This window comes from Corylus avellana, chromosome ca9 (genome assembly GCF_901000735.1).
Source record: "Corylus avellana chromosome ca9, CavTom2PMs-1.0".
Classification (NCBI taxonomy): domain Eukaryota; kingdom Viridiplantae; phylum Streptophyta; class Magnoliopsida; order Fagales; family Betulaceae; genus Corylus; species Corylus avellana.
This window is the reverse complement of record NC_081549.1, coordinates 417,303-438,583: the sequence shown is the minus strand read 5'-3', so window position 1 is coordinate 438,583 and position 21,281 is coordinate 417,303. Positions and strand designations below refer to the sequence as shown.

General features: G+C 34.7%; 2 protein-coding genes across 3 annotated transcripts; one reads left to right on the top strand and one right to left on the bottom strand.

Moving 5' to 3' along the window:
- Positions 1 to 4,708: 4,708 nt before the first annotated feature.
- LOC132191577 (uncharacterized) lies at positions 4,709 to 6,586 on the top strand. The gene has a single exon (XM_059606669.1). It carries the CDS (start codon positions 4,709 to 4,711, stop codon positions 6,584 to 6,586), a length of 1,878 nt encoding a protein of 625 aa, XP_059462652.1.
- A 305-nt stretch (positions 6,587 to 6,891) lies between these two features.
- Positions 6,892 to 15,008, bottom strand: LOC132191965 (uncharacterized). Of its 2 annotated transcripts, XM_059607117.1 has the most exons (12): positions 14,740 to 15,008; positions 14,119 to 14,340; positions 12,927 to 14,012; positions 12,176 to 12,298; positions 11,290 to 11,471; positions 10,964 to 11,195; positions 10,618 to 10,827; positions 9,997 to 10,125; positions 9,290 to 9,358; positions 8,220 to 8,342; positions 7,451 to 7,501; positions 6,892 to 7,326 (listed from the first exon to the last, which is right to left on the bottom strand). In XM_059607117.1, the coding sequence occupies exons 1-12, from the start codon at positions 14,974 to 14,976 to the stop codon at positions 7,177 to 7,179; spliced, it is 2,814 nt and encodes a 937-aa protein (XP_059463100.1). In that variant the 5' UTR covers positions 14,977 to 15,008; the 3' UTR covers positions 6,892 to 7,176. The 2 variants fall into 2 exon arrangements, with proteins under 2 accessions (XP_059463100.1, XP_059463101.1); XM_059607118.1 differs by lacking the exons at positions 6,892 to 7,326; positions 7,451 to 7,501 and adding an exon at positions 7,552 to 8,129.
- Positions 15,009 to 21,281: the final 6,273 nt, after the last annotated feature.

Genomic DNA, 21,281 nt, shown 5'->3' with positions numbered 1-21,281 from the left:
AAAAATTGTAGTGCTTGTGATAACGATAGTGTGGCATCCAAGGTTGGGGTATTTGTATGCACTACTTGTGATTTCTCCTTGGGTTTTGAATGTGCAACACTTCCACTCATAGCTAGGCACAAATATGACAAACATCTCCTTGCACTCACCTACGTTGCTGAAGACAATTCCAATGAATATTATTGTCTAATTTGCGAAAAAGAAAGGGATCCAAGGCATTGGTTTTATTATTGTGCAACATGTGACTTTCCTGCTCATCGCAAATGCGTTTTAGGAAAATATCCATACATCAAGTTTGAAAGTACTTTCAAAGAAGATGAATACCACCAGCACCATGTCACTTTTGTTCGAACGACTGAGTACTCCCCTCCATGTGATGCCTGTGACAATATTTTGGACGGCATGGCCCTAAAATGCACTCAATGCAATTTCAACGTCCACTACAATGATCAATGTTTGAAAGAAATGAGTAGGGTAGTGCTACATCCGTAACATTGCATGGTTGCGTGGATAATGGCTGCATAAGTAAGTTTGGTTGTTGGGTCCAATAAAGCTAAGCAATTCTGGTTGCTTCAGCTATCTTTTAGTTTAAACCTTAAAGCTTGGATTTCATTTGAGTCAGGAGTTTATCTCCAAGAGTAGTTCTTGTGTTGTCTTAGTCTTTTTATTTATATTGTTATTGTAATCTTTATTTCAAGAGTTAATAAAATCATCAGCCATTATTTTCCACACATATATAGGAGTCAATCTACACCATTAAATTTAGGAAAATAATAATAATTATTAATGGTTAAAAAAAAAAAAATAGACGCAACAAAGGATCAATCCTGAAACGCATAAATAACAAAAGACTATACCTGGATCAAAATTTAATTGCCCCACCAATACAACTATCCAAGGCAGAAATGTGCTTTCAACCAGGATGTTTGACTCCAAAATCATGTCCAAGCATGCATATCATTTGATTTCTTTCGTTTCTTCTTTTTCCGTTTTTCTCCTCTCTTGTCTCTAACCTTTCATCTAAATGCTTTGAATGTTGTTCACGGATCTCTAGTAACTTTGATTTTGCATCTCCAAAGAGTTCATCAGAGCTTGACGCCCCCAGTTGCTGAAATATCAAATTGAAAATCAACCTGTCATGTATTTATTTATTTTCATTTATATTTTCGGCCGATCAGCTCATTTTGAGATGATCATCCATAGTAGCAAGCTTGAAACCAAGTGTATTTTTGCATTCCTGACAGAAATTTAACCATCATCTTGTCAAGGATGCATCTTTGGATATGATCTAAGACAGATCAATTCCATTGATATGGTTAAAGATTTTAGGGAAAAGTTTACATACCCTTCTTAAAGTACCACGTACCCAATTGATAATGTCCCCCTCCTCCCAAACTTTCAATTAAGACAATGTCCTCTCTAAATTATCAAAAAATTGACAATGTCATCTCCAAAGCCAGCAAAAAGACAAAAATATGCATAATTTTTTTTTTCAATAAGACAAAAATACTATAATAAATTCAAAAAAAAAAATTATTTAAGAAAAAACCAAATTTTTTTAAATTTCCACACCATGGTTTTTTGTTTTTTGAAAAATTAGTTTAGTTTTTTTTTTAAAATAATAATAATTTTTTATTGAGGGTATTTTCGTCACCGGGGGACATTAAGAATTTTTGGTAATTTTGGGGGACATTGCTTCAATTGAAAGTTTAGAAAAACATTTTTAATTAGGTGGTAGTTTGAGTGGGTATATGAACTTTTTCCAAGATTTTAACTAACAAATGTTTAATTCATTCATGCTGCTTTCATTATAACGGTTGCCAAATACTAATTGGTTTGAGGGATGGAACAGAGCATTTTATAAGAAGTCTAAGATATATATATATATTGCAGATATGATATGAAAGGCAATTCATTCAAAAAACCCATAAAAAAGAATGAACATCGTCCCATTCAATTAGGCCACCCAACAAGAAGCTATTGTTGCTACAATAAAAGAAAAACAAGCTACTGCAGTAATGGATACTATCCAAACAAAATAAAGTGATTAATTTAACTTCTTTTATCGCTGGATATACATCAATTATGAAGCCAGGACAATTCAAATTAGTCTCTGAATTAATCTGTTGTGAAAAAATGAAGATAAAAACTGAGAAGGGAAGATAGAAGTTGAAAAGAAAATTTTGGAGTTGTAAATAGAGAAAAAAGCAGTCAAAATCAATATGCTTGCACCTCCTCACAAGATATTCCTACATAAATGTAGCTTACAAGTTTAGAATTTATTACTTGCTGCATATATACACAACTTCCTTTATTCTTTTTCTCTTTTTCAACTCCTCGTTATTACTTGGCACAAAGGGGTGGGATTGGGACCCTGCAAATCTTTTGCTTTTTTCTCCTTGAAGTTGCTTGGCACAAAGGGATTGAATTGGGCAAATCCAAATCTTTTGCTTTTTTCTCCTTGAAGTTGCTTGGCACAAGAGGGTGGAATTGGGTTAGAGGAATTTTTTCCAACTTAATCTAAATGTCCAAAATGCATGTGATTCTCACATGTATTTTTTATTGAATTAAGTGATTCTCACATGAATTTTTAAAAAGAAAAATGCTAGACTTGTAACTATTTTACAACTTTTGACATGTGTCAACGTGTAATAGAGGATGTTAAAATTAAATTTTTTTAGTGATTGGTATGTACAGTCAAAAGTTGCACATGTAGCATTACTCTTTTAAAAAATGTGTAAAAATCACATGCATTTTAGACATTGGGGTGGAGAAAATTTTGAAAGAAAACTGTATCTTCATTCTTCACTCTTATACAACATGGGCATTTATCCTCATTTCGAAAATTATAAGATAAATCCAGAGCTAATCACTCTAAGTTGGCTATATCTGCCCAGATTTGGACCAATTGTAAAATTCTGTGGACAAACATAATCTTCTACCAATCCTAAACATAAACTATAGTTGTAGGCCCAAATGTTGTCATGCCCAACCAAAGTTGTTAACGTGTTTTAAGTGACTGATATACGTTATATCAACCAATATAAAATAGATGTGAAAAGTAGCATTACTCTATTTCAAACTAAGGCCCAAATTTTATCTGCCTTTTATTTTCTCTATTTTAGGTACATAGAGTAAAGAGTCGATGAGTTTTGAGCAAATAGTTGTCTTGAAACAGGATTAAGATGATAATATGATATTATCCTATCATTTGATCATCCAATACACATCGTGACCATTTGGAAAAAACGCTAGCTCATCAGTCAATGAGTTTTCAATTTGCTGAAATATCAAAAATTGAAAATCAACCTATGCCTTTTATTTATTTATTTTCATTTATATTTTCGGCCAAGGAGCTCATTTTGAGATGATCCATAGCTGCGCATGCAAGGTTGAAACCAAGTGTATTTTTTGCATTCCTGGCAGAAATTTAACCATCATCTTGTCAAGGATGCATCTTTAGATATGCTTTAACACACAACAATTCCATTGATATGATTAAAGATTTTAGGGAAAAGTCCACACCCTCCTTCAAATTATCACCCAATTGACAATGTTTCCCCAAACTTTCAATTGAGACAATACCCCCTTAAACTACTAAAAATTTGACAATGTCCTCCCAAAGGCCAGCAAAAAGACAAAAATAACCCTACATTTTTATCAACAAGACAAAAATACTCCAATAAATTTGAGAAAACACAAAACAAAACAATTTTATTTTTTTATTAAAGAAAAAACCAAAAATAATTTAAATTTCCACACCCTGGTTTTTTAATTTTTTTTAATTAGTTTTAGTTTTTATTTAAAAATGTATTTTACTAAGGGTATTTTCGTCATTGGAGATGACATTATAACAATTTTTGGAAATTTGAGAGAGACACTGTCTCAATTGAAAGTTTGAAGAACATTATTAATTAGGTGGTAGTTTGAGGGGGTATATGAACTTTTCCCAAGATTTTAACTAACAAATATGTTAAATTGATTCATGCAGCTTTCATTATAACTGTTGCCAAACACTAATTGGTTTGAGGGATGGAACAGAGCATTTTAAGAAGCCCACAAAAAGAACGAACATCGTCCCATTCAATTAGGCCACCCAACAAGAAGCTTTTGTTACAACAGAAAAAGAAAAACAAGCTACTGCTGGATATTGTCCAAACAAAATAAAGTCATTAATTTAACTTCATCAAATATGAAGCCTGGACAATACAAATTAATCTGTTAATCTGTTAAGAAAAAATGAAGATAAACCTGATAATGGAAGATAGAAGTTGAAAAGCAAATTCTGGAGGTGTAAAGAGAAATTAAAAAGCAGTCAAAATCACAATACATATACTTGCACCTCCTCACAAGATATGCCTACGTAAAAATGTAGCTTACAAGTTTAGAATTTATTACTTTACTTCATATATATGCAACTTCCTTTATTCTTTTTCTCTTTTTCAACTCCGAGTTACTTTGACACAAAGGGGTGGAATTCTGCAAATGCGAATCTTTTGCTTCTTCTTTTTTCTCCTTGAAGTTGCTTGGCAGGAAGGGATGGAATTCGGCAAATGCAAATATTTTGCTTTTTTCCGCTATTATCACAAATCTCAGACGGCTATCTGAATCTTAGGACCTAATTTGACCTCCCTCCAGACGACCAATTAAACAGCTAGCTGCCACTCAACACTTACCTCTCCGTTGTGTGCGCGTGTGGAAGCGAGAGATGGAGATGCAACTTTTTCTAAGAGAGGCCTTGAGACTGCGTGAGTTCTACCACGAAAGCGGCGATGATTGGCATCGAATGAAGTTGGTAGAAGAGCTGAAAAATGAGGGCAAGGAGGAAGTTGTTTGTGAGGATTGCGAGGAACCTGTCGTATTGGGTCCCGCTTTCAAATGCAGCGTCTGCCTATCACTGTCTCATTTATCATGCGGGCGATGGGATGATCCCCGGGATACAACCATTAATTTTCATTTCGGTGGTAGGCATGAATATGATGAGTTGATGTTAACAGAAGAGCTGAAAAATGATGGCAAGGAGGGAGTTGTTTGCCTCGTGTGTGAGGAGCAAGCAGAGGGTCCCGGATACAAAAGCTCTGCCTCGGAATGCAACTTTCGGTTCCACAAATCATGCGCCCAGCAGCCTCGCCAAATGTACCACCCTTCACACTCAAACCATGTCCTTATTCTTCAGCTGCCAAGGTCATATTCCAGTTATTGTAATGTTTGCGGTAAATGGTGTCATAGAAGCCTCTTTTACCGTTGCAATGAGTGTAATTTCAACATTGACATCACATGTGCTACCCGCATGCTAATTACTACTACCGATGACTGCCAACACGCATTCGTCCCATTCCTAAAGAAGATCAACTTCACTTGTGAAGCCTGCGGTCGAGAAGGCACGGACTTTGCCTCCTTATGTACCATTTGTCGACTCTTCATTCACTCCAGATGTGTTGGATTTTCACGCACCATTAGTATTGAAAGACACGATCATGCCCTGACTCTTATCTATTCCCTTCATCGTCAAGTCAAAGATTTCAGCCACATATTTTGTAAATTATGTGGTCAAAAGGTGAAGACAGAGTATGCAGCCTTCTATTGTCAAAAATGTGATTTTGTGACACATTTATACTGTACAGAGCCATATAGACTCGATGATAAAGATCTCGAGTATCTGCCGGAAAAATCTGTTGATGTTATGGAGAAGATCAACCCAAGTGAGATACAACATTTTAGCCATCCACATAATCTAATTCTTAGCCATGAGGAGGTCCTCGATGGTAAGCTTTGTGATGGTTGTATGCATTTTATAATCTCGGCTCCGTTCTACGATTGTACTCAATGCAACTTTTTTCTTCATACTACATGTGCTCAACTACCAAAAGAGAAGAAACACATAATTCATCAGCATAGGCTCACCTTCCTCCCACATGCACCTAACAGTGATGGAGTATTCACTTGTGGCGCTTGTGGACATTCTTGTCATGGCTTTGTCTATAGATGTGACGTGTGTAACTACCACCTTGATGCCCAATGTAGTTCAATTTCGGAAACCTTGAAACATGAAGGTCACCAACACTCCCTCTTACTTGCTATAATTTCTAATAAAAGTTGCAATGCTTGTGATCATGGTTACAAGCATTCCAAGGAAGATGGGGTATTTGTATGCACTACTTGCGATTTTGCTTTGGGTTTTGAATGTGCAACACTTCCACTTGTAGCTAGACACAAATATGACGAACATCCCCTTGTACTCACTTATGTTGCTGAAGACAAATCCGTAGAATATTATTGTCTAATTTGCGAAGAAGAAATGGATCCTAAATACTGGTTTTATTATTGTGCAAAATGTGACTTTCTTGCTCATCGTCAATGTGTTCTAGGAAAATATCCATACATCAAGTTTGGAAGTACTTACGAAGATAAAAATCACCGGCACCCTATCACTTTTGTTCGAAAGACTGGGTCCTCCCCTCCATGTGATGCTTGTGGCAAGACTTTCGACGGCATGGCCCTTGAGTGCACTCAATGCAAGTTCAGCGTCCACGGCATGAATTCCGAGTGTATGCAAAAAATAAGTACCGAAGTGCTACATCCATAACACTGCAGGGTTGTGTGGATAATGGCTACACAAGTAAGTTTGGTTGTTGAGTCCAATAAGTTCCGGTGTTGGGTCCAATAAAGCTAAGCAATTGAGATTGCTTCAGCTATCGTTTAGTTTATCCTTTAAGCTTGGAGTAGTTCAGTTGGGTCTGGGGTTTGCCTTGAAGTCTGGTTAGAACAATCATGAGTGGTTTTTAAGTTGAATTAGTCTTTTATTTCTACTGTTATTGTAATCTGTATTTCAAGAGTTAATAAAATAATGAGCCGTTTTTCCACACATATGAGTCAATCTACATCGCTAAATTGAAGGAAAAAATAATAATTACTAATCGTAAAAAAACAGACACAAAAGAGAAACTATTTAAACGGATCAATCTTAAAACAAATAAATAACAAAAGACTACACTTGGATCAAAATTTAATTGCCCCACCAATACAAACTATCCAATGCATGCAGAAATGTGCTTTCAACCAAGATGTTTGACTCCAATCTTGTTGCTTTCAGAGTATGGTTCAGCTGAGGATGATATTATATTTCACGGAATCTGGAACCTTGTCTTGCCTCAAAATCATGTCCAAGCATGCATATCACTTTGATTTCTTTTGTTTCTTCTTTTTCCGTTTTTCTTCTCTCGTCTCTAACCTTTCATCTAAACGTTTTGAATATCGTGCACGGATCTCTAGTAACTTTGATTTTGCATCTCCAAAGAGTTCATCAGAAATTGAAGCCCTCAGTTGCTGAAATATCAAATTGGAAAATCAACCTATGTCATTTATTTACTTCTTTTCATTTATATTTTAGGCCAAGCAGCTCATTTTGAATACAATATATAGGCAAGAGACAATGAACAAATACACGAACCTTGACATGATCCATAGCTGCAAGGTTGAAACCAATTCTATCTTTGCATTCCTGACAGAAATTCAACCATCATCTCGTCAAGGATATATAAATCTTAAGTTTCTCTGTTTTTCTTATCATAACATACATAGTAATACCGAATCAATATATATATATATATATATATATATATATATAACAATAACAAACATCACCTCCCATCTCCACACTTATTGCATGTTAGTTATATGTACACCAGTTTTAGTGTTCTAGTTGCATATATCTTAAATGGCTATATAATGTTTTTTCTCCTTGTTTTGGCCGGGTGACCAGTTACATGTCAAGTTAGGAGTAAATTTAGTCGGTTAATACAAAGTGATGAGAGGCCTTTAATATTTATTAAACCATTGAAAGAAATCTTGACATTAAGATTAGTAAAGTAATGCTGTGCAGGACTAGGGCAAGGCAAGAAGAAACACTTGTTTACGATGGATTTCCTGTTTGGCTCTGTCTATGCATCAGACAAAACACCCATTTCTGGTTTCATTGTTAGTTCCTTGCGCTAGTATAGTTATACCCTACAGACTAACGACTACAAATTGGAACTTAATGAATTACATATTTTACACCAACGAAGATTGACCAAGACTGTAATATGGAGATTGGCATCCCCACAGACAAGTTTGTTCAAGCCCTTCACCTAATGTATAATAAAATGCAGATTAAACATACTAAAAACAGCATTCACCTTGTAAAACTTCTTTGTACAAAACTCTAAGCCTATGATTACCTTGAGTGTTGCATACAGCTTGTCCTTAAGAACTGTCAACATGGGTCTAGCAGCTGGGGTAGTAACCAACTGATTATGATGTGTCTGCAGTAGCACTGTAGAAGCCCTGCAAACAAGCTCAATCTGCAAAAGACTCTGCAATTAATAGGATTACATCAAGAAATAAAGTTTAGGTACATATGGCAAAAATAAAGCTTATTCTCTTCCAAGTGCCTTCCAATCTTTGAATTTCTTTTTCTTACGATTTGTTAATGACTCTTTGCTTTATTCTTTTCTTGATACGATAAGTACTTTTTAGGAGGAACTTCACTTACCCTTTGACCTACCACCACTTTTTCAATATGCCCCCTAAACTTCTAAATTTAGTGATGTGGGGTACTAATTTATCAGCCCCTTTCAATTACCACATCCATTAGGATTTTCCATAAAATCCTCAGGAAAGAAACATAAATGACCAAAATACCTTTCAAAAAATTCAAAAAAAAAAAAAACGACCCACTGCCACTGCAGGGGGTCCAGAGTAGACTCACTCATGGCCACGCCGTGGGTCATTTTCCTCTTTTTGCATTTTTTATTTTTATTTTTCAGTTTTTGAAATAAATCAAAATTTTTTTTTTTTTTTTTTTAAATCTAAGGTCATGGTTGTATTTTTAGAAATTTTATAGGGGTAGAACAGATATTTTATACGCTAGCTGTTTAAGTTAACGAAAAAATCAAATGGTAGGAGGGATTGAAAGGGGCTGTTAAATCATAACTCCGCATTGCAAATTTTTTAAGATTAGGGGATACACTGAAAAAAGCATAGTAGTGAAGTTTCCCCTGATTTTTATTTGACAAAACAGGGGTGAGAATAATGCTTACAATGACGAAGAATGATGCTAAAATTGAAAATAGAGGCACACTGACGCAAACAAACAATGAAAAAAATCGATATGAAAGCGAAAGGGATAATATATTATAGATGATAGTCTATTAAAATGCTAATCATATTAACATTTACAAGCATATAAAACCTATATATATCCAAGCATGCCAATGTTTCTGCAGCTTTATAAGGCAGATAAGCCTACCTTATCAAGATGTGAAGTCCAATCCTTCAAGTAAGACATAAGCTTCAAAGCATCAGAAAACGGTAAAGCCTGCACAGGAAGACACTTGCAGTTAAACTTCTCATGTTAATGATCTAGACATAAAAGAGGAATCCTAACCAAACCAAGCATAATTGCACAATAACGTCTAGTGGCACAGGGAAAATAAAGATCCATTTTCTGTCCACTTAATAGAGTCATCTAACTTTCAGGGGCAAGATGCAAAGTTCTTATTTTTTCAACTTTTACTTTGTTGGATAAGCAAAGAAGGTTTCAAAAACCAATTGAACTTTAAGCAACAAAAGGTGCACTGGAATTCTTTTTAGACATCAGTTTTGGAGAAAACTATTGTTCTTTCAAAAAATAAATAAATATCTAAGATTTCACAAGCCAAAAAAAAACTTATGAGAAGTATACAATATCAGACGGTGGAAGTATCACATGTTCTAGTGGCAAGGGCTTCAATGAGCAACTCCAAATACAAATGAACAGGTCAGGATAAGGTAGAAGAACTACAACTGATTTTGCCCAACTAGGAGATCTTAAGTTGGATGTCAAGAATCACGGTTGTATAATAAAACCCTTCCATATAAAATGATAGATGCCTTAGAACAACTGATTTGCATTGATTAACTTAGTTCCTGACTTCACTATATGAGAACAACGGGATATTCATGCTGCTAACTTACCATCAATGTCTGCTCCAAATCACTAGTGTGAACATTAGAAAATGCACGGAGAACAAAATCAGATGGGGAGAGCCCAAGCATAATAATATTTGGTTGGAATTCCACAACTTTTCCTCCGCTTTTCTCCTCCTGTGAATGTTAAAAGGCCAATCAAGTCAATAGGAATATTTATGAATCTGAGATCCCGTTACAGATGATATCCCATGAGATTAAGTCACCAAAATGATGCATCCCTTTCAAATAAATTTGTTGCGTGGGAGGGGTTGGGTAGGGGGTTGTATGTGCGTTTGTGTGTTTATGCATCCAGTAAAGATGCCACTTATCCAAAAAAAAAAAAAAAATTGCAGCAAAAAATTGGGTGAAGTTTTTGTTACAACTTCCTGCATAGTTTAAAATCACACCAAAAAAGCAGTGTTGGCAAAAGCACAAAATTTGGACCTCTGCAAAAAGTGATTTTTGTCAAATAAATGGATCCAAAAGACATTTTTCTGTGTCACCAAATGCTCAATATGGGTAGGCCCCACCCAAAAATCGCTTTGCGCCCTCCAAGAAATGGAAACAAACAGATACATGGACACATCAGTTAGACCAAATTGGAACAATAATGGAAACTAAATTTACCTCATGTTCAGCAATACGCTTCATTTCTACCTCTGCCATGTCTAGTGCATCAATAATTCTGTCAGTTGCTGTAAGGGTTTCCTGAGTCTTCTTTCCAGCTAAGGCCACAGCCCCCTCCTCGGGGACTTCTTCCTTGGGCATGTACCTGTTTTCAAATGCATTGTCAAGGTCAGACTCGAACATCTCTTCCAACCTTTTTTCTTTCTCTTCCTGCAGGTTCAAATTGCACATTTTGTTTGGTTAAACATTAGTCACAAAAACTGAAGTATCTGAATTAAGGGTTCTATTATTCCTTTTAATTAAATGAAACAATTTTAGAACCAAAGTAAAAACAAGAAGTAAATACCTCAATGAAAAAGGGTTCGTCAGTACGATCCCAACGACGTATGGATTGGTCATAAGATCCAGTGACAATGAAATCACCCCGATTGCTGATTGCAAGACAACAAATACCCGCATGATGTCCCTTAAGAGTTAAAAGCAACTCAAATTTATCCGCATCCCAGTATTTGACTAGGCGATCTTTCCCCACACTGAACATGTAATGGGTATTTCGTACAAATTGCACTGCCATGACACTGCCATGTAAAAAGCTCATCAGAATTGTTTTATAAGACTTGTGCAAATGCTAAATATACATCTTTTTACATTTAATTTTATCAAGTGCAGCACCTATCAGCATGAGCGAAAATGGACTTATGGCAGTCACCAAAATCCAAACCCCAAATTTTCAAATTTTTGTCCGAAGAGCCAGTTACCATCAGATCACCATCAGATGAAATATCCATGCATAGTACAGGTAACATGTGACCATATAAGGTAAGAAACAATTTGAGTGAATCCATAAAGTAAACCTGCAAAGGGCATAGATAAATGCATCAGAATGATGTATCCAACACCAAAGCAAATACAATCAACATTAGTCCATCAACCATTTAGTCCAATATTCCTCGTTGTCTTTGTTTAGAAATGGCAATGATTCACCAATGATTGAACACTCTAAAGCTATGCTTTCAATTAGAGAACAAGAACCACATATCCCTTTCAAATATTTTGTAATTTACTCGTTTGGACTTATCACTCACACCTTGAACGTGTAGAAGCTTGTATCTTCACGCTAACACATTGTCTTCCATCTGTACAAGATATGATTGGCAAGTGGCAAGTACATGTGATACATTTGGTCCAAGTTGTTCACTTATAAATTTCAAGTAGCAAGTCATGATACACAACTGGCTTCATTTAGTAAGCTTTCAACAATTTTATCTAATCTTGATGGGAATCCCAGCAATCCAACACAACTATAGAGATGGGAAAGTTTAAATGCATATTTCACAGAACTAGAAAAACTCTATAGGTCCCTCCTCCTAATGGTTTTTGGTCCAGTCTATCATAACCCTCAGTCAACTTGAGAAGTAGAGAACTCTCTTCCTTAGGATTCTTGGAGACAAAACTACAATGATCCCTCAATTACCAACTAGCAAGAATCTTTTACATGGAACCTATCAAACCAAACAATGAAACAAAACCAAAATGTATAAGGTTGAGTTGGTCAGACCTGCACTGTACAATCCGAGACTGCAGCAGCAACATATTTAGCATCAGGGCTTACTGCAACCACAAGAACATCACCATTCACCTTCTTAACGTTCACATTTGAAATTGTTAGGGACTTAGTATCCTGCAAAACAAACAGAGACAACATAACCCTTTTTATAAGTAAATCAATTTTATTAGAAAGCGCAAAATGACACAAGCCATTATACAAAACATATACAAGAGAGAACCCAATTACGGAGAAAGCGAACACAAGACCATAAAATTCGTAAAGCTAAAAAAGCGAGGGTATTCGTCAAATAAACCATCCATCATAAAAATCCAGATGTTAAATCATAAGATCTAAACCTTGAAAAAAAATTGCAACAGAATGACACTTTCAAGCGTGGCACTGATTACATCCATAGATATTTTCCCTACTTTGTTGAAATGACACGACCATTTACAAGCACCCAGAGCAGATCACCTGTGTTCACACGTTATCAGAGATATCCATGAATTTCAGAAAAACGGAGAAGGCATCAAAGGGTTTACTTTTCAAATGAGCCTAAATAGAAAGTAGAAGGTCTCTCGTCATTATCATTTAATAATAATATAATATTATGCTGGAAGTAATAGGACCTTTTTTATAATTACAATTTTTTTTTTTTCATAAAAAGGAGTTTCAACTTGGACAAACATCCTAAATAATAGATAATGAGGTACAATACAAAACTTAGACATTTTAAAAGTAGAATGTAAGAAGAACATACTTGACCAGATCTTTGTTTAATCTGGTATTCCCAGAACTTAATTTCATGATCCGCACTTCCTGTGACAAAACCATTTTCATTTGGAATCGCCGCAATTGACCAAACAGTTTTACTGTGAGCTTCCACTGCTTCAAGGCACATTCCACTCCCGACGTCAATAATTTCCACAGTTCCCTTTTTAGTTCCAACAAGTGCATACTTGTTCTGAGGAATAATTAAACCACATTGTCCGTACCCAGACTCAATAGTTCGGAGGCAAGAACCATTACTTGGATTCCAAATCTTTACTATCTTGTCACTAGTTGACATCAAAAGAGAGTTGTCTGAACTAAGTGTAACACTTGTGACAAATGAACGGTGTCCTTGGAGCTTCACAGCAAGTGCTTTTGAGCAACCATTGCTTTCAATGGAATAAAATTTCAATAGATTGTTGTTCAAAGACACCGCTAAAGTAGCCAACAAATTCTTTGGAGTAACTGGACAGAAAGAAATGGAGCATATTTTTTTGCTAGCTCGAACAATATGAAAAAGCTTAAAAACATCCGCGGCAGTAACCAAGGGAGCATTTCCTTCCTCTCCAGTGCCATGATTTGTATGGCCATTTTCTATAACCTCAGCTGCCCCTTTTGCAGATTCTTTGTCTTTCTTCCGATGAAGCCTACGTTTTGCTTTACGCTTTGCTTTAGCCTCATCCAATATGCTGAATATCTCTATTGTTTTTCCCGCAACTTGGCATGCAAGCAAATTTCCTGATTTGTTGAATATCACAGTTGAAACTCTATCATGGCTTTGTCGTTTAATTTCTCCAAATGACTTCAAAATATTCCATTTATTTTGAGTAGATGAATCTCCATTGCTGACAACTTCGCTTCCATCCATAATTGTGTAAAATCGAAGTTCCACATCTGCAGACCCACTAACCAGAAATCTTTCCTCTGGATCAACATCTATGGACCATATTTCACTATGATGATCACTTACTATTTGCATACACCGCTTGGTTTCAATATCCCACACTCTCAATAACTTGTCTTTGGAGGAACTAACAAGTTTTTTACCAAAATCTAAGAAAACGAGATCAGTTACCTACAATAAGTAAAAGTGAAAGAAAATAAACAATAATCACAATTTATACAGAGTGCAAGATAGATAAATGGAAAAAAAAAAAAAAAAGACGGATAAGCAAGCTAACCTGGTCACAATGCCCAAGAAGGCGATACAAGCCTTTCTCGCCAACCACATCCCATACTATTATATCGTTATCCTTGCCTTTGCCTCCAGAGGCAAGCAAAGATCCAAGCTTATTGTATCGAAGCGCAGTCACAGCCCCTTTATGTCCTTCCAATTTGGTCTCACAATTTCCATTTTCGCTATCCCAAATTCTTATGGTACCATCTGCATACCCACTTGCAATCTGCAATCAAAAACTCTTCCCCTTACATTAACCGAGCACATAAATTCATCAATTCAGAATTAGAGAATTGGCACTAATTCTATGGAATTGTGAGGGACTTAGATGCTAAAATCTCAAAATAAGTATCAAATATATGTTGGGGAAGAAAACATTATGATACCAAAAAAACTGCAAGTTTTTTCACTAAAATCCTGGAAAACATTATTAAAGCCAATACACAGCGTAAGTATATCACTATTAGAACTTAAACCTTAGTATCTCATTTTTCAGACTTCAAAACATTCAAAACTAAAAGAAAAATATTTAAAGAACTTTCTTTCTTCTCTTTGTTTTTCTTCGCGCAATTTCTCGGCAACCAAACCAATACCAAGGAAAAAAAAAAAAGAAAAAAGCTGTCACCAGAGAAGAAGAAGGCGAAGAGGCAATGGAGGTGACGGCGACAGAAGCTTCACGAGAGGCGGGCGAAGGGGCTAGGGTTTTGGTGCAGAGCCCCTGCCGCACGTGCCACACGCCCACCTTCTCCAGCGCCGGAGCCAGCAGGTGCTTCCCAGAGCTGTCGTACGCGATATTGGCCTCACGGGATACAATGACTCCGAAGGCCGCTGCCGGCTCATACCGAAGATACGACTTCACCATCGCTGCTAAGCTGCTATGGCGGGTTTTGGTTTTCGCTTCCTCTTTGTGAGGACTGAGGTTTAAGGGTTTAAGTTTAACCGTTTAAGGTCAAACGTGGGCCGTTGTCAATTGTTAGACTACAAAGCCCAGCCCAAATTAAGTTTTGTTTTTTTGCAAGAACAATTTGGTTGAGAGAGAGAGAATATGATGCCTAAAGATATTGGTCAATTGTTGATCCTATATAAAATATAAATATAAAAAGAAAAGAAAAATTAAAATTAAAATATAGTGGCCGAACCACCCCCAAATTATTTTTTTTATTTGTAGTTTTGTTTGTTTCTTTTTTTTAATTTTAATAATTATAGTTTATATTTTATTATTATATGTAACACGTGTCACAATATAATTGGAATTGATGTGATACTTAACAGTTTCGTTAAAAATTTGGACATAAGTTGAATGCACGGGCTTTTTGTGGTATGGATTTGATTATATTTTCTAGCCTACCACAACCATCACATTTTACCTCTAAATAGACCATCCAATATACATTTAATAAAAAGGTACTTACAAATGGTAAATATTGTAGGCTTCTACCCAAAATTTGTGTTCTATTTTTTTTTATGTGTGCTTCCACTTCTCTCGCATATCTTATTTATTTTATTATTTTTAAAATAATCTAAGTGTATCTGATGTTAGAACAGTCCTTACTTACTTACATGTGAATATTCTAGTATATTTTTGTTGCTTATAATTAAGCTGCATCTAAACAAAATATAAAGATATAAAATGAAAAGGTACAAAAATAAACAAACAATTAATACTAAAACAACTGGTATAACCTCATTCCACCAGCAAAATGAGAACTTTCTATAGTGGCTTTCACTTTTTCTCTGGTGGCATAGTCATCACTTTAGCCTCTGACACCCGGTGGAGTGCCAAAGCCCTTCACTCATCTCTCATAAGATTAGCCCATTTGGCATGACAAACCCTCTCATGACTTATATTTTACAAGAATAATTAAAAAATAAACCACCTAAAACTCAATTATAGTACATTTGATATGTGATTTTGTATGCTAAACGTGTATTTTTATACAAAATCATTGAAAAAGTCCAGCTTTACAACACGTTGAAAAATAAATAGTAGTTTGAAAGAGGCAAAGAAATACATTTAAGAGCGATTTTAAAAAGTGTGTTTACTAAACATGTAAATGGGTTTCTAAAGTGTGCATGTTTACCACATGTTTTGAAACCACTAAATCAAATTGACGGTGTTTTAATTTTTTTTTTTCTTCTTAAACAAATTAAGAAGCTTATCTTGGTACTTATTATAATTTTACCGCAGACAGAAGTAATCTTTTCAAACGTCAACAACTAGAGGTACCCATTAAATTGGTCAATACTCGATGTATACGAGAAACTGTTCTAACGGAATCTTTCGTTCATATTTTGGCCTCCAGAAGATAACTTCCCGTCCATGTTCATGACATCTTTTTTCTTGGTAGATTTTTTGATAATGCATGTGATCACTGTTTTCTGGTCTGAAATGATGAATGTATATATATACAACTTTCTCACTTCCTATGACGTCTATCATACCTCACTGTTTATTCTAGGATTTTACCTCATTTCAAGCAGTGTATGTGAGTAGACCAAAAAACACTTTAAAAACTTGTGGGTTGGTGGTTTTCAGGCCAGACATGGCGGCACATGTGTGCTTCCTGCAATATTGACAGAAATTATATCAACCTTGAAGTTAGATTTGCTGGTTTGGTCTGCGAGCCATGATAGTAGGCATTAAAGTCCAGTTGCATGGGGCACCTCTTACAATTTATACGGTTGGTGGTGACAACTGTAAAGACTTCTAGCATTGTACATTGACAAGCTCCATAACTAGCTACATCCATCTTTTATTCGCGTAATCAAAGATGAAATCATGATTTTTTTTTTTTCATTGAAAAGGGCCTGGATTAAACTTAATTTTGATACTAAGTTATGCCGTCTCCCTCTCCCCTTATTTGATTAGGAAAAAAAAAATGAAGTAATCTAAGTTTAAAGTCTCTTCTCAATGATGATAATAATGATATATAATAGATAATAAGATAGAGAGAATAAAAGATATTTCCAAGGAACCTTTTAGACATGCCTCAATGACAAAGAAGTAATCATAAAGTAAGAACCATCATATATATAATATTTTTTGACAGAAAATAAATGTTTACAAGATGAGCTGATGAGAGAGACGGCATAACTTAATTAGTTGGCCAAGTGTGCCAATGAGAAAGAAACAAAAGCATTTTCCAGTGAACCTTTGTATATATACATATGAGTCAATGACAGACAGGGTTGTCTTGAGATCGAATACTACAAAATAAACCATCCTCGTCATTTGATATTCTAATTATCTTCTCTCTAATTAGCTTACTATACATATCACTATCTATATAAAGAAGAGAGCGATATATAGAGACAGGGAGAGAGAGGATTTTGGAAACAAAACAAAAACAGTGAAACGAAGAAGAAAATTGAATCGGTGGTGGGAATGGTCGACAGTCGGTGGCAATTAGGTGATCAACTTGGAAATTGGAAATTGGAGAATTCGAAAGTGACAAGATATATGGCCGCCAATTTAATTTGTAATTAACCGACCTATATATATATATATTCTTAATTATTTTTGTTATATCAATTTTGTATGAAAGTATTAAGAAGCTTTGGTCTATATATCTCAGCTGTCCTAGTCACAGCCCACCGGCCAATTTTGCTCTCAATGTATATATATTCCCATGTGCTTGTTTCACCAGTAGCTTTTGATTAAAGTGGCAGCATCAAAATGGACAGACAAGACAGTATGTGCAGTTAGGTAGGTAGTATATAAATCCAACTAGTATACAAAAAAAATTGGTGCGGGGGGAAAGTAAAGCAATTGTAGTTAGCATATTGAGTGAGGCGAAATTTGGAGTTGCAAAGGATAAATTCCGTGAGTAAATGTAGTCAATAAAAGGTGAGACATTCAATATTGTGGCCCCAAACTTGCTAGCATAGATTGTAGACTATGACCAACCTAGCTCACCCTCTAGACCTTTTTCACAAACTTGTTTTTTTATCTAAATTGAGCTACATGGGGTAGCTTGTTCAACATTAAGCTATAATTTATGTATAAGGATAAATTGCTGAGTCAATGAAATTGGAGTTGAAATAAATAATAATAATAATAATAGAGTATGGTGGACCAATTCATTGGGGGCACACCTAGACCTTAGAGGGTACTGGACTCGTTTAGCTTTTTGCCCAAGTGTGGATCAAATGTTCATTTGATCCGTATGTCATTTGTCTCATTGAGAATCCTTGCTCTCCTGCCACGTCGTCTTAACGACCAACAATGAGACAACTTTGACAATCACTTGCAGAACAATTTGTACCATCAACCATGTTTAACTCACGCTCATGGGTGTTAGAATATTATATTTTCGTAATATTTTTAATATATTACTGAAATATTTGATATCGTATTCATTATTGTAAATATGCTGATTTTATGTGATTTTATAATTATTGTATTTTCTTTCTTTTAGAGCCTCATTCAACTATAAAATATAAATAGATCATTCTACTGTACAATTAAATATACATTATAAATACAAATTTTTCTCTACAATTATTTTTCTATTGTCTTTTTCATCATGGTATCAGAGCTCCCCAACAAGCTAGTTACCATCCTCTCCCTCCCCTCTCCCTTCTCTCTCACATTCTATAAATACGAGATCATTGTTGCGGGTAGGTTTCTAAGCATTTATCCTCTCATTCACGCCTTCATTTGCTCATTCTCCAAGAATTTTTCATTGACTTGGGCATTAAAGTATCCCTTGTCAAGACCTCTAATTTGTTTTTCTTGTCTTACCACATGTCTTCTCGGCAAGTCTATTGGCATACACTACAAAAAAAAATTATCAATTTCTGACGTGGCTATATACACAAATTTTTGCCACGTCAGTAAATATTTTCCTAACATGAAAAAGTTGGTAGGTCAGTAATTAGTGACGTGCCAAACAGTAACACGTTAGTAAAGAAAATTTACTGACTCCTACATTTCTAACCTTCAACATACGTCAGAATGGCCATGTCAGAAAACGCTAGTCAAGAAAAAATAGTTATTTTTTAGTGATACTTAATCTGGTGCGTCTATGAGAATTGTTTGATGATCATTTATAATCTAACCATAACTCTTTACTAAATGAGGGATTGACATCATGGGACTCTATTGGCCAAGTGACCACTTCCAACATACTCTCATCTAATTAAATTCTAAAATATTAAATGTAAGAGGTGGGGTAGAAGAATATATCTCCTAAATGTTGGAAATATATTGTTCTTGGGTTTGCGTACTCGTACAAAAAGAAAAGAAGTTCGTGGAGAATATTTGTATATAATTAACATGGTGGGACACTTTGGATATCATTAAGAAGCTGGAATCTTTTTTCTTTTTCTTTTTTTCGCACAATGACAAATAGATAGTGGCAAATGATCGACCTTTTTATTGTATGTATTTTATTTTATTGTAGAATTATTTAAATTTTGAGTGCTTTGTGTTTTGAATTGTTTGATAATATTAAAAAAAAAAAAAAAAAAGAAGAAGAAGAAAAGGATAAAACTTTATCAAACAAAGCCAAATAGAAGTCTTCTTTCTTTGATAAAAGGTCCCTTTCTTGTGGGCTAATAATGAAAAATTTTCTCTAATAGAAGGTATGAAATGATTGTGGACCCATAAAACATTTGTTTATCAAATGAAATTCATGATATTAATTTAAACTTAGACAAAAGAAAAAGAAAAAGAAATTCATGTTATTTAAACTATGTATTTCAATTCTTTTTCTGTCGCCATGACTGTAATATTTTTTGATGCATGGGATGAGACAAAATTTTTCTTTTAATATATGTTCTTAAAATAAATATATAATTCTCACATAAATTCTTAAAAATATATGTAAAAATGAATCACATGCTTTATTTAATAGACTAGTTTGATTAAGACATGATTACAGTTGCTGTGATAAGCAAATAGATAAAAATATAGGTAAAGTAAGAGAGCATTTTGACGATGACGAGGAGAATATTTGTGGCCGCCGACGGAGACATGCACTTGCCAGTTGCCACCACGAAAGGAAGAGTAAAAAAATGCCTCCATCAGGAATAATATTAAGCTTCTCATCGATCGGATGTTGCCTTCTTTCACTTTCTTTGGTAGGACCTAACGTAACGTTAACTTAATTTTAAAAATCCAGAATTCGTCCTTTTGGGAACATCTTCTTCAACATTTCTCCCATATATATATTCTTCCCTTTTTCCCTTTGCCCAAATGCATCATGCGTGCTTCAACCACTTGTATTTGCTTTTTGAAAATTCCTGTACAATTCCTATGTCACTGAGCACCCGCAACTAGCCTATTCACCCTACACGAAATTAGTAAATTATAATTTATTAGTGTCTGATCCGTTTAATTAACATTAACTCAAATTTAACACACGAGTGGAAATTTCCATCTTTCTAGCTACATCTATTTTCCTTATCTACTTATCCACTCTCACAAATAATTTCAGGATGGCAGGGTCTATTAATTCCACCTTTCTGTATGGACTCATATTGGAGAGTCGCTTTCATTATTAAAAATGGCAGAGATATAACTGTAGATGGGTCAATGGTTCATTCTTCGAAACCCATAATTTAATCATAAAATTTAACTAGTTGAGACATAGCTAATCAATGACCAATCATGCATGATAATTTTTTTTATTGCATCACCGGCCAATACAAATCTAGTGAGACATTATTTTTTTAGGAAATTAAGACACAGACATTTATTTATTTATTGGAACCTCCACCGGACACTAAAAATCTGTATTGTAATCTAAGGAGACATCTTTTTATTAACGAAAAAGACATTACTTTTTGTTGTTTATTAGATGTCTATTAAATCTTCTTAAATTATCACGCAATTCACAACATCCCTCTCAAACTATAAATTGTAATAACGTCTTCTCTAAACTAACAAAAAATCCCCAAAGGCCAACAAAAATAACAAAAATATCATAAATTTATTTCAATAAAACAAAAATACTTCAATAAATCTGACCAAAAAAGAAAACAAAAACAAAAATTCTTTAAGAAAAAAATGATTTTTTTTTTTTTTTTTATAAATTTCCACACCCTAGTTTTTTACTTTATATTTTTTAATTACTTTTAGTTTAATTTTATTAAGGGTATTTTTTATTTTTTTTTTGTCATTGGGGGCATTGACAATTTTTTGTAGTTTGAGAAAGGATATTG

Excerpts from the sequence above, each read along its gene's own strand:
- LOC132191577 (XM_059606669.1), top strand. The coding sequence starts at position 4,709 with ATGGAGATGCAACTTTTTCTAAGAGAGGCCTTGAGACTGCGTGAGTTC.
- LOC132191965 (XM_059607117.1), bottom strand. The coding sequence starts at position 14,976 with ATGGTGAAGTCGTATCTTCGGTATGAGCCGGCAGCGGCCTTCGGAGTC. Across the intron at positions 12,299-12,926 it reads TTAAACAAAGATCTGGTCAA|GATACTAAGTCCCTAACAAT; the intron begins GTATGTTCTTCT and ends TTTGTTTTGCAG. Across the intron at positions 11,196-11,289 it reads ATTTTCGCTCATGCTGATAG|TGTCATGGCAGTGCAATTTG; the intron begins GTGCTGCACTTG and ends TTTACATGGCAG.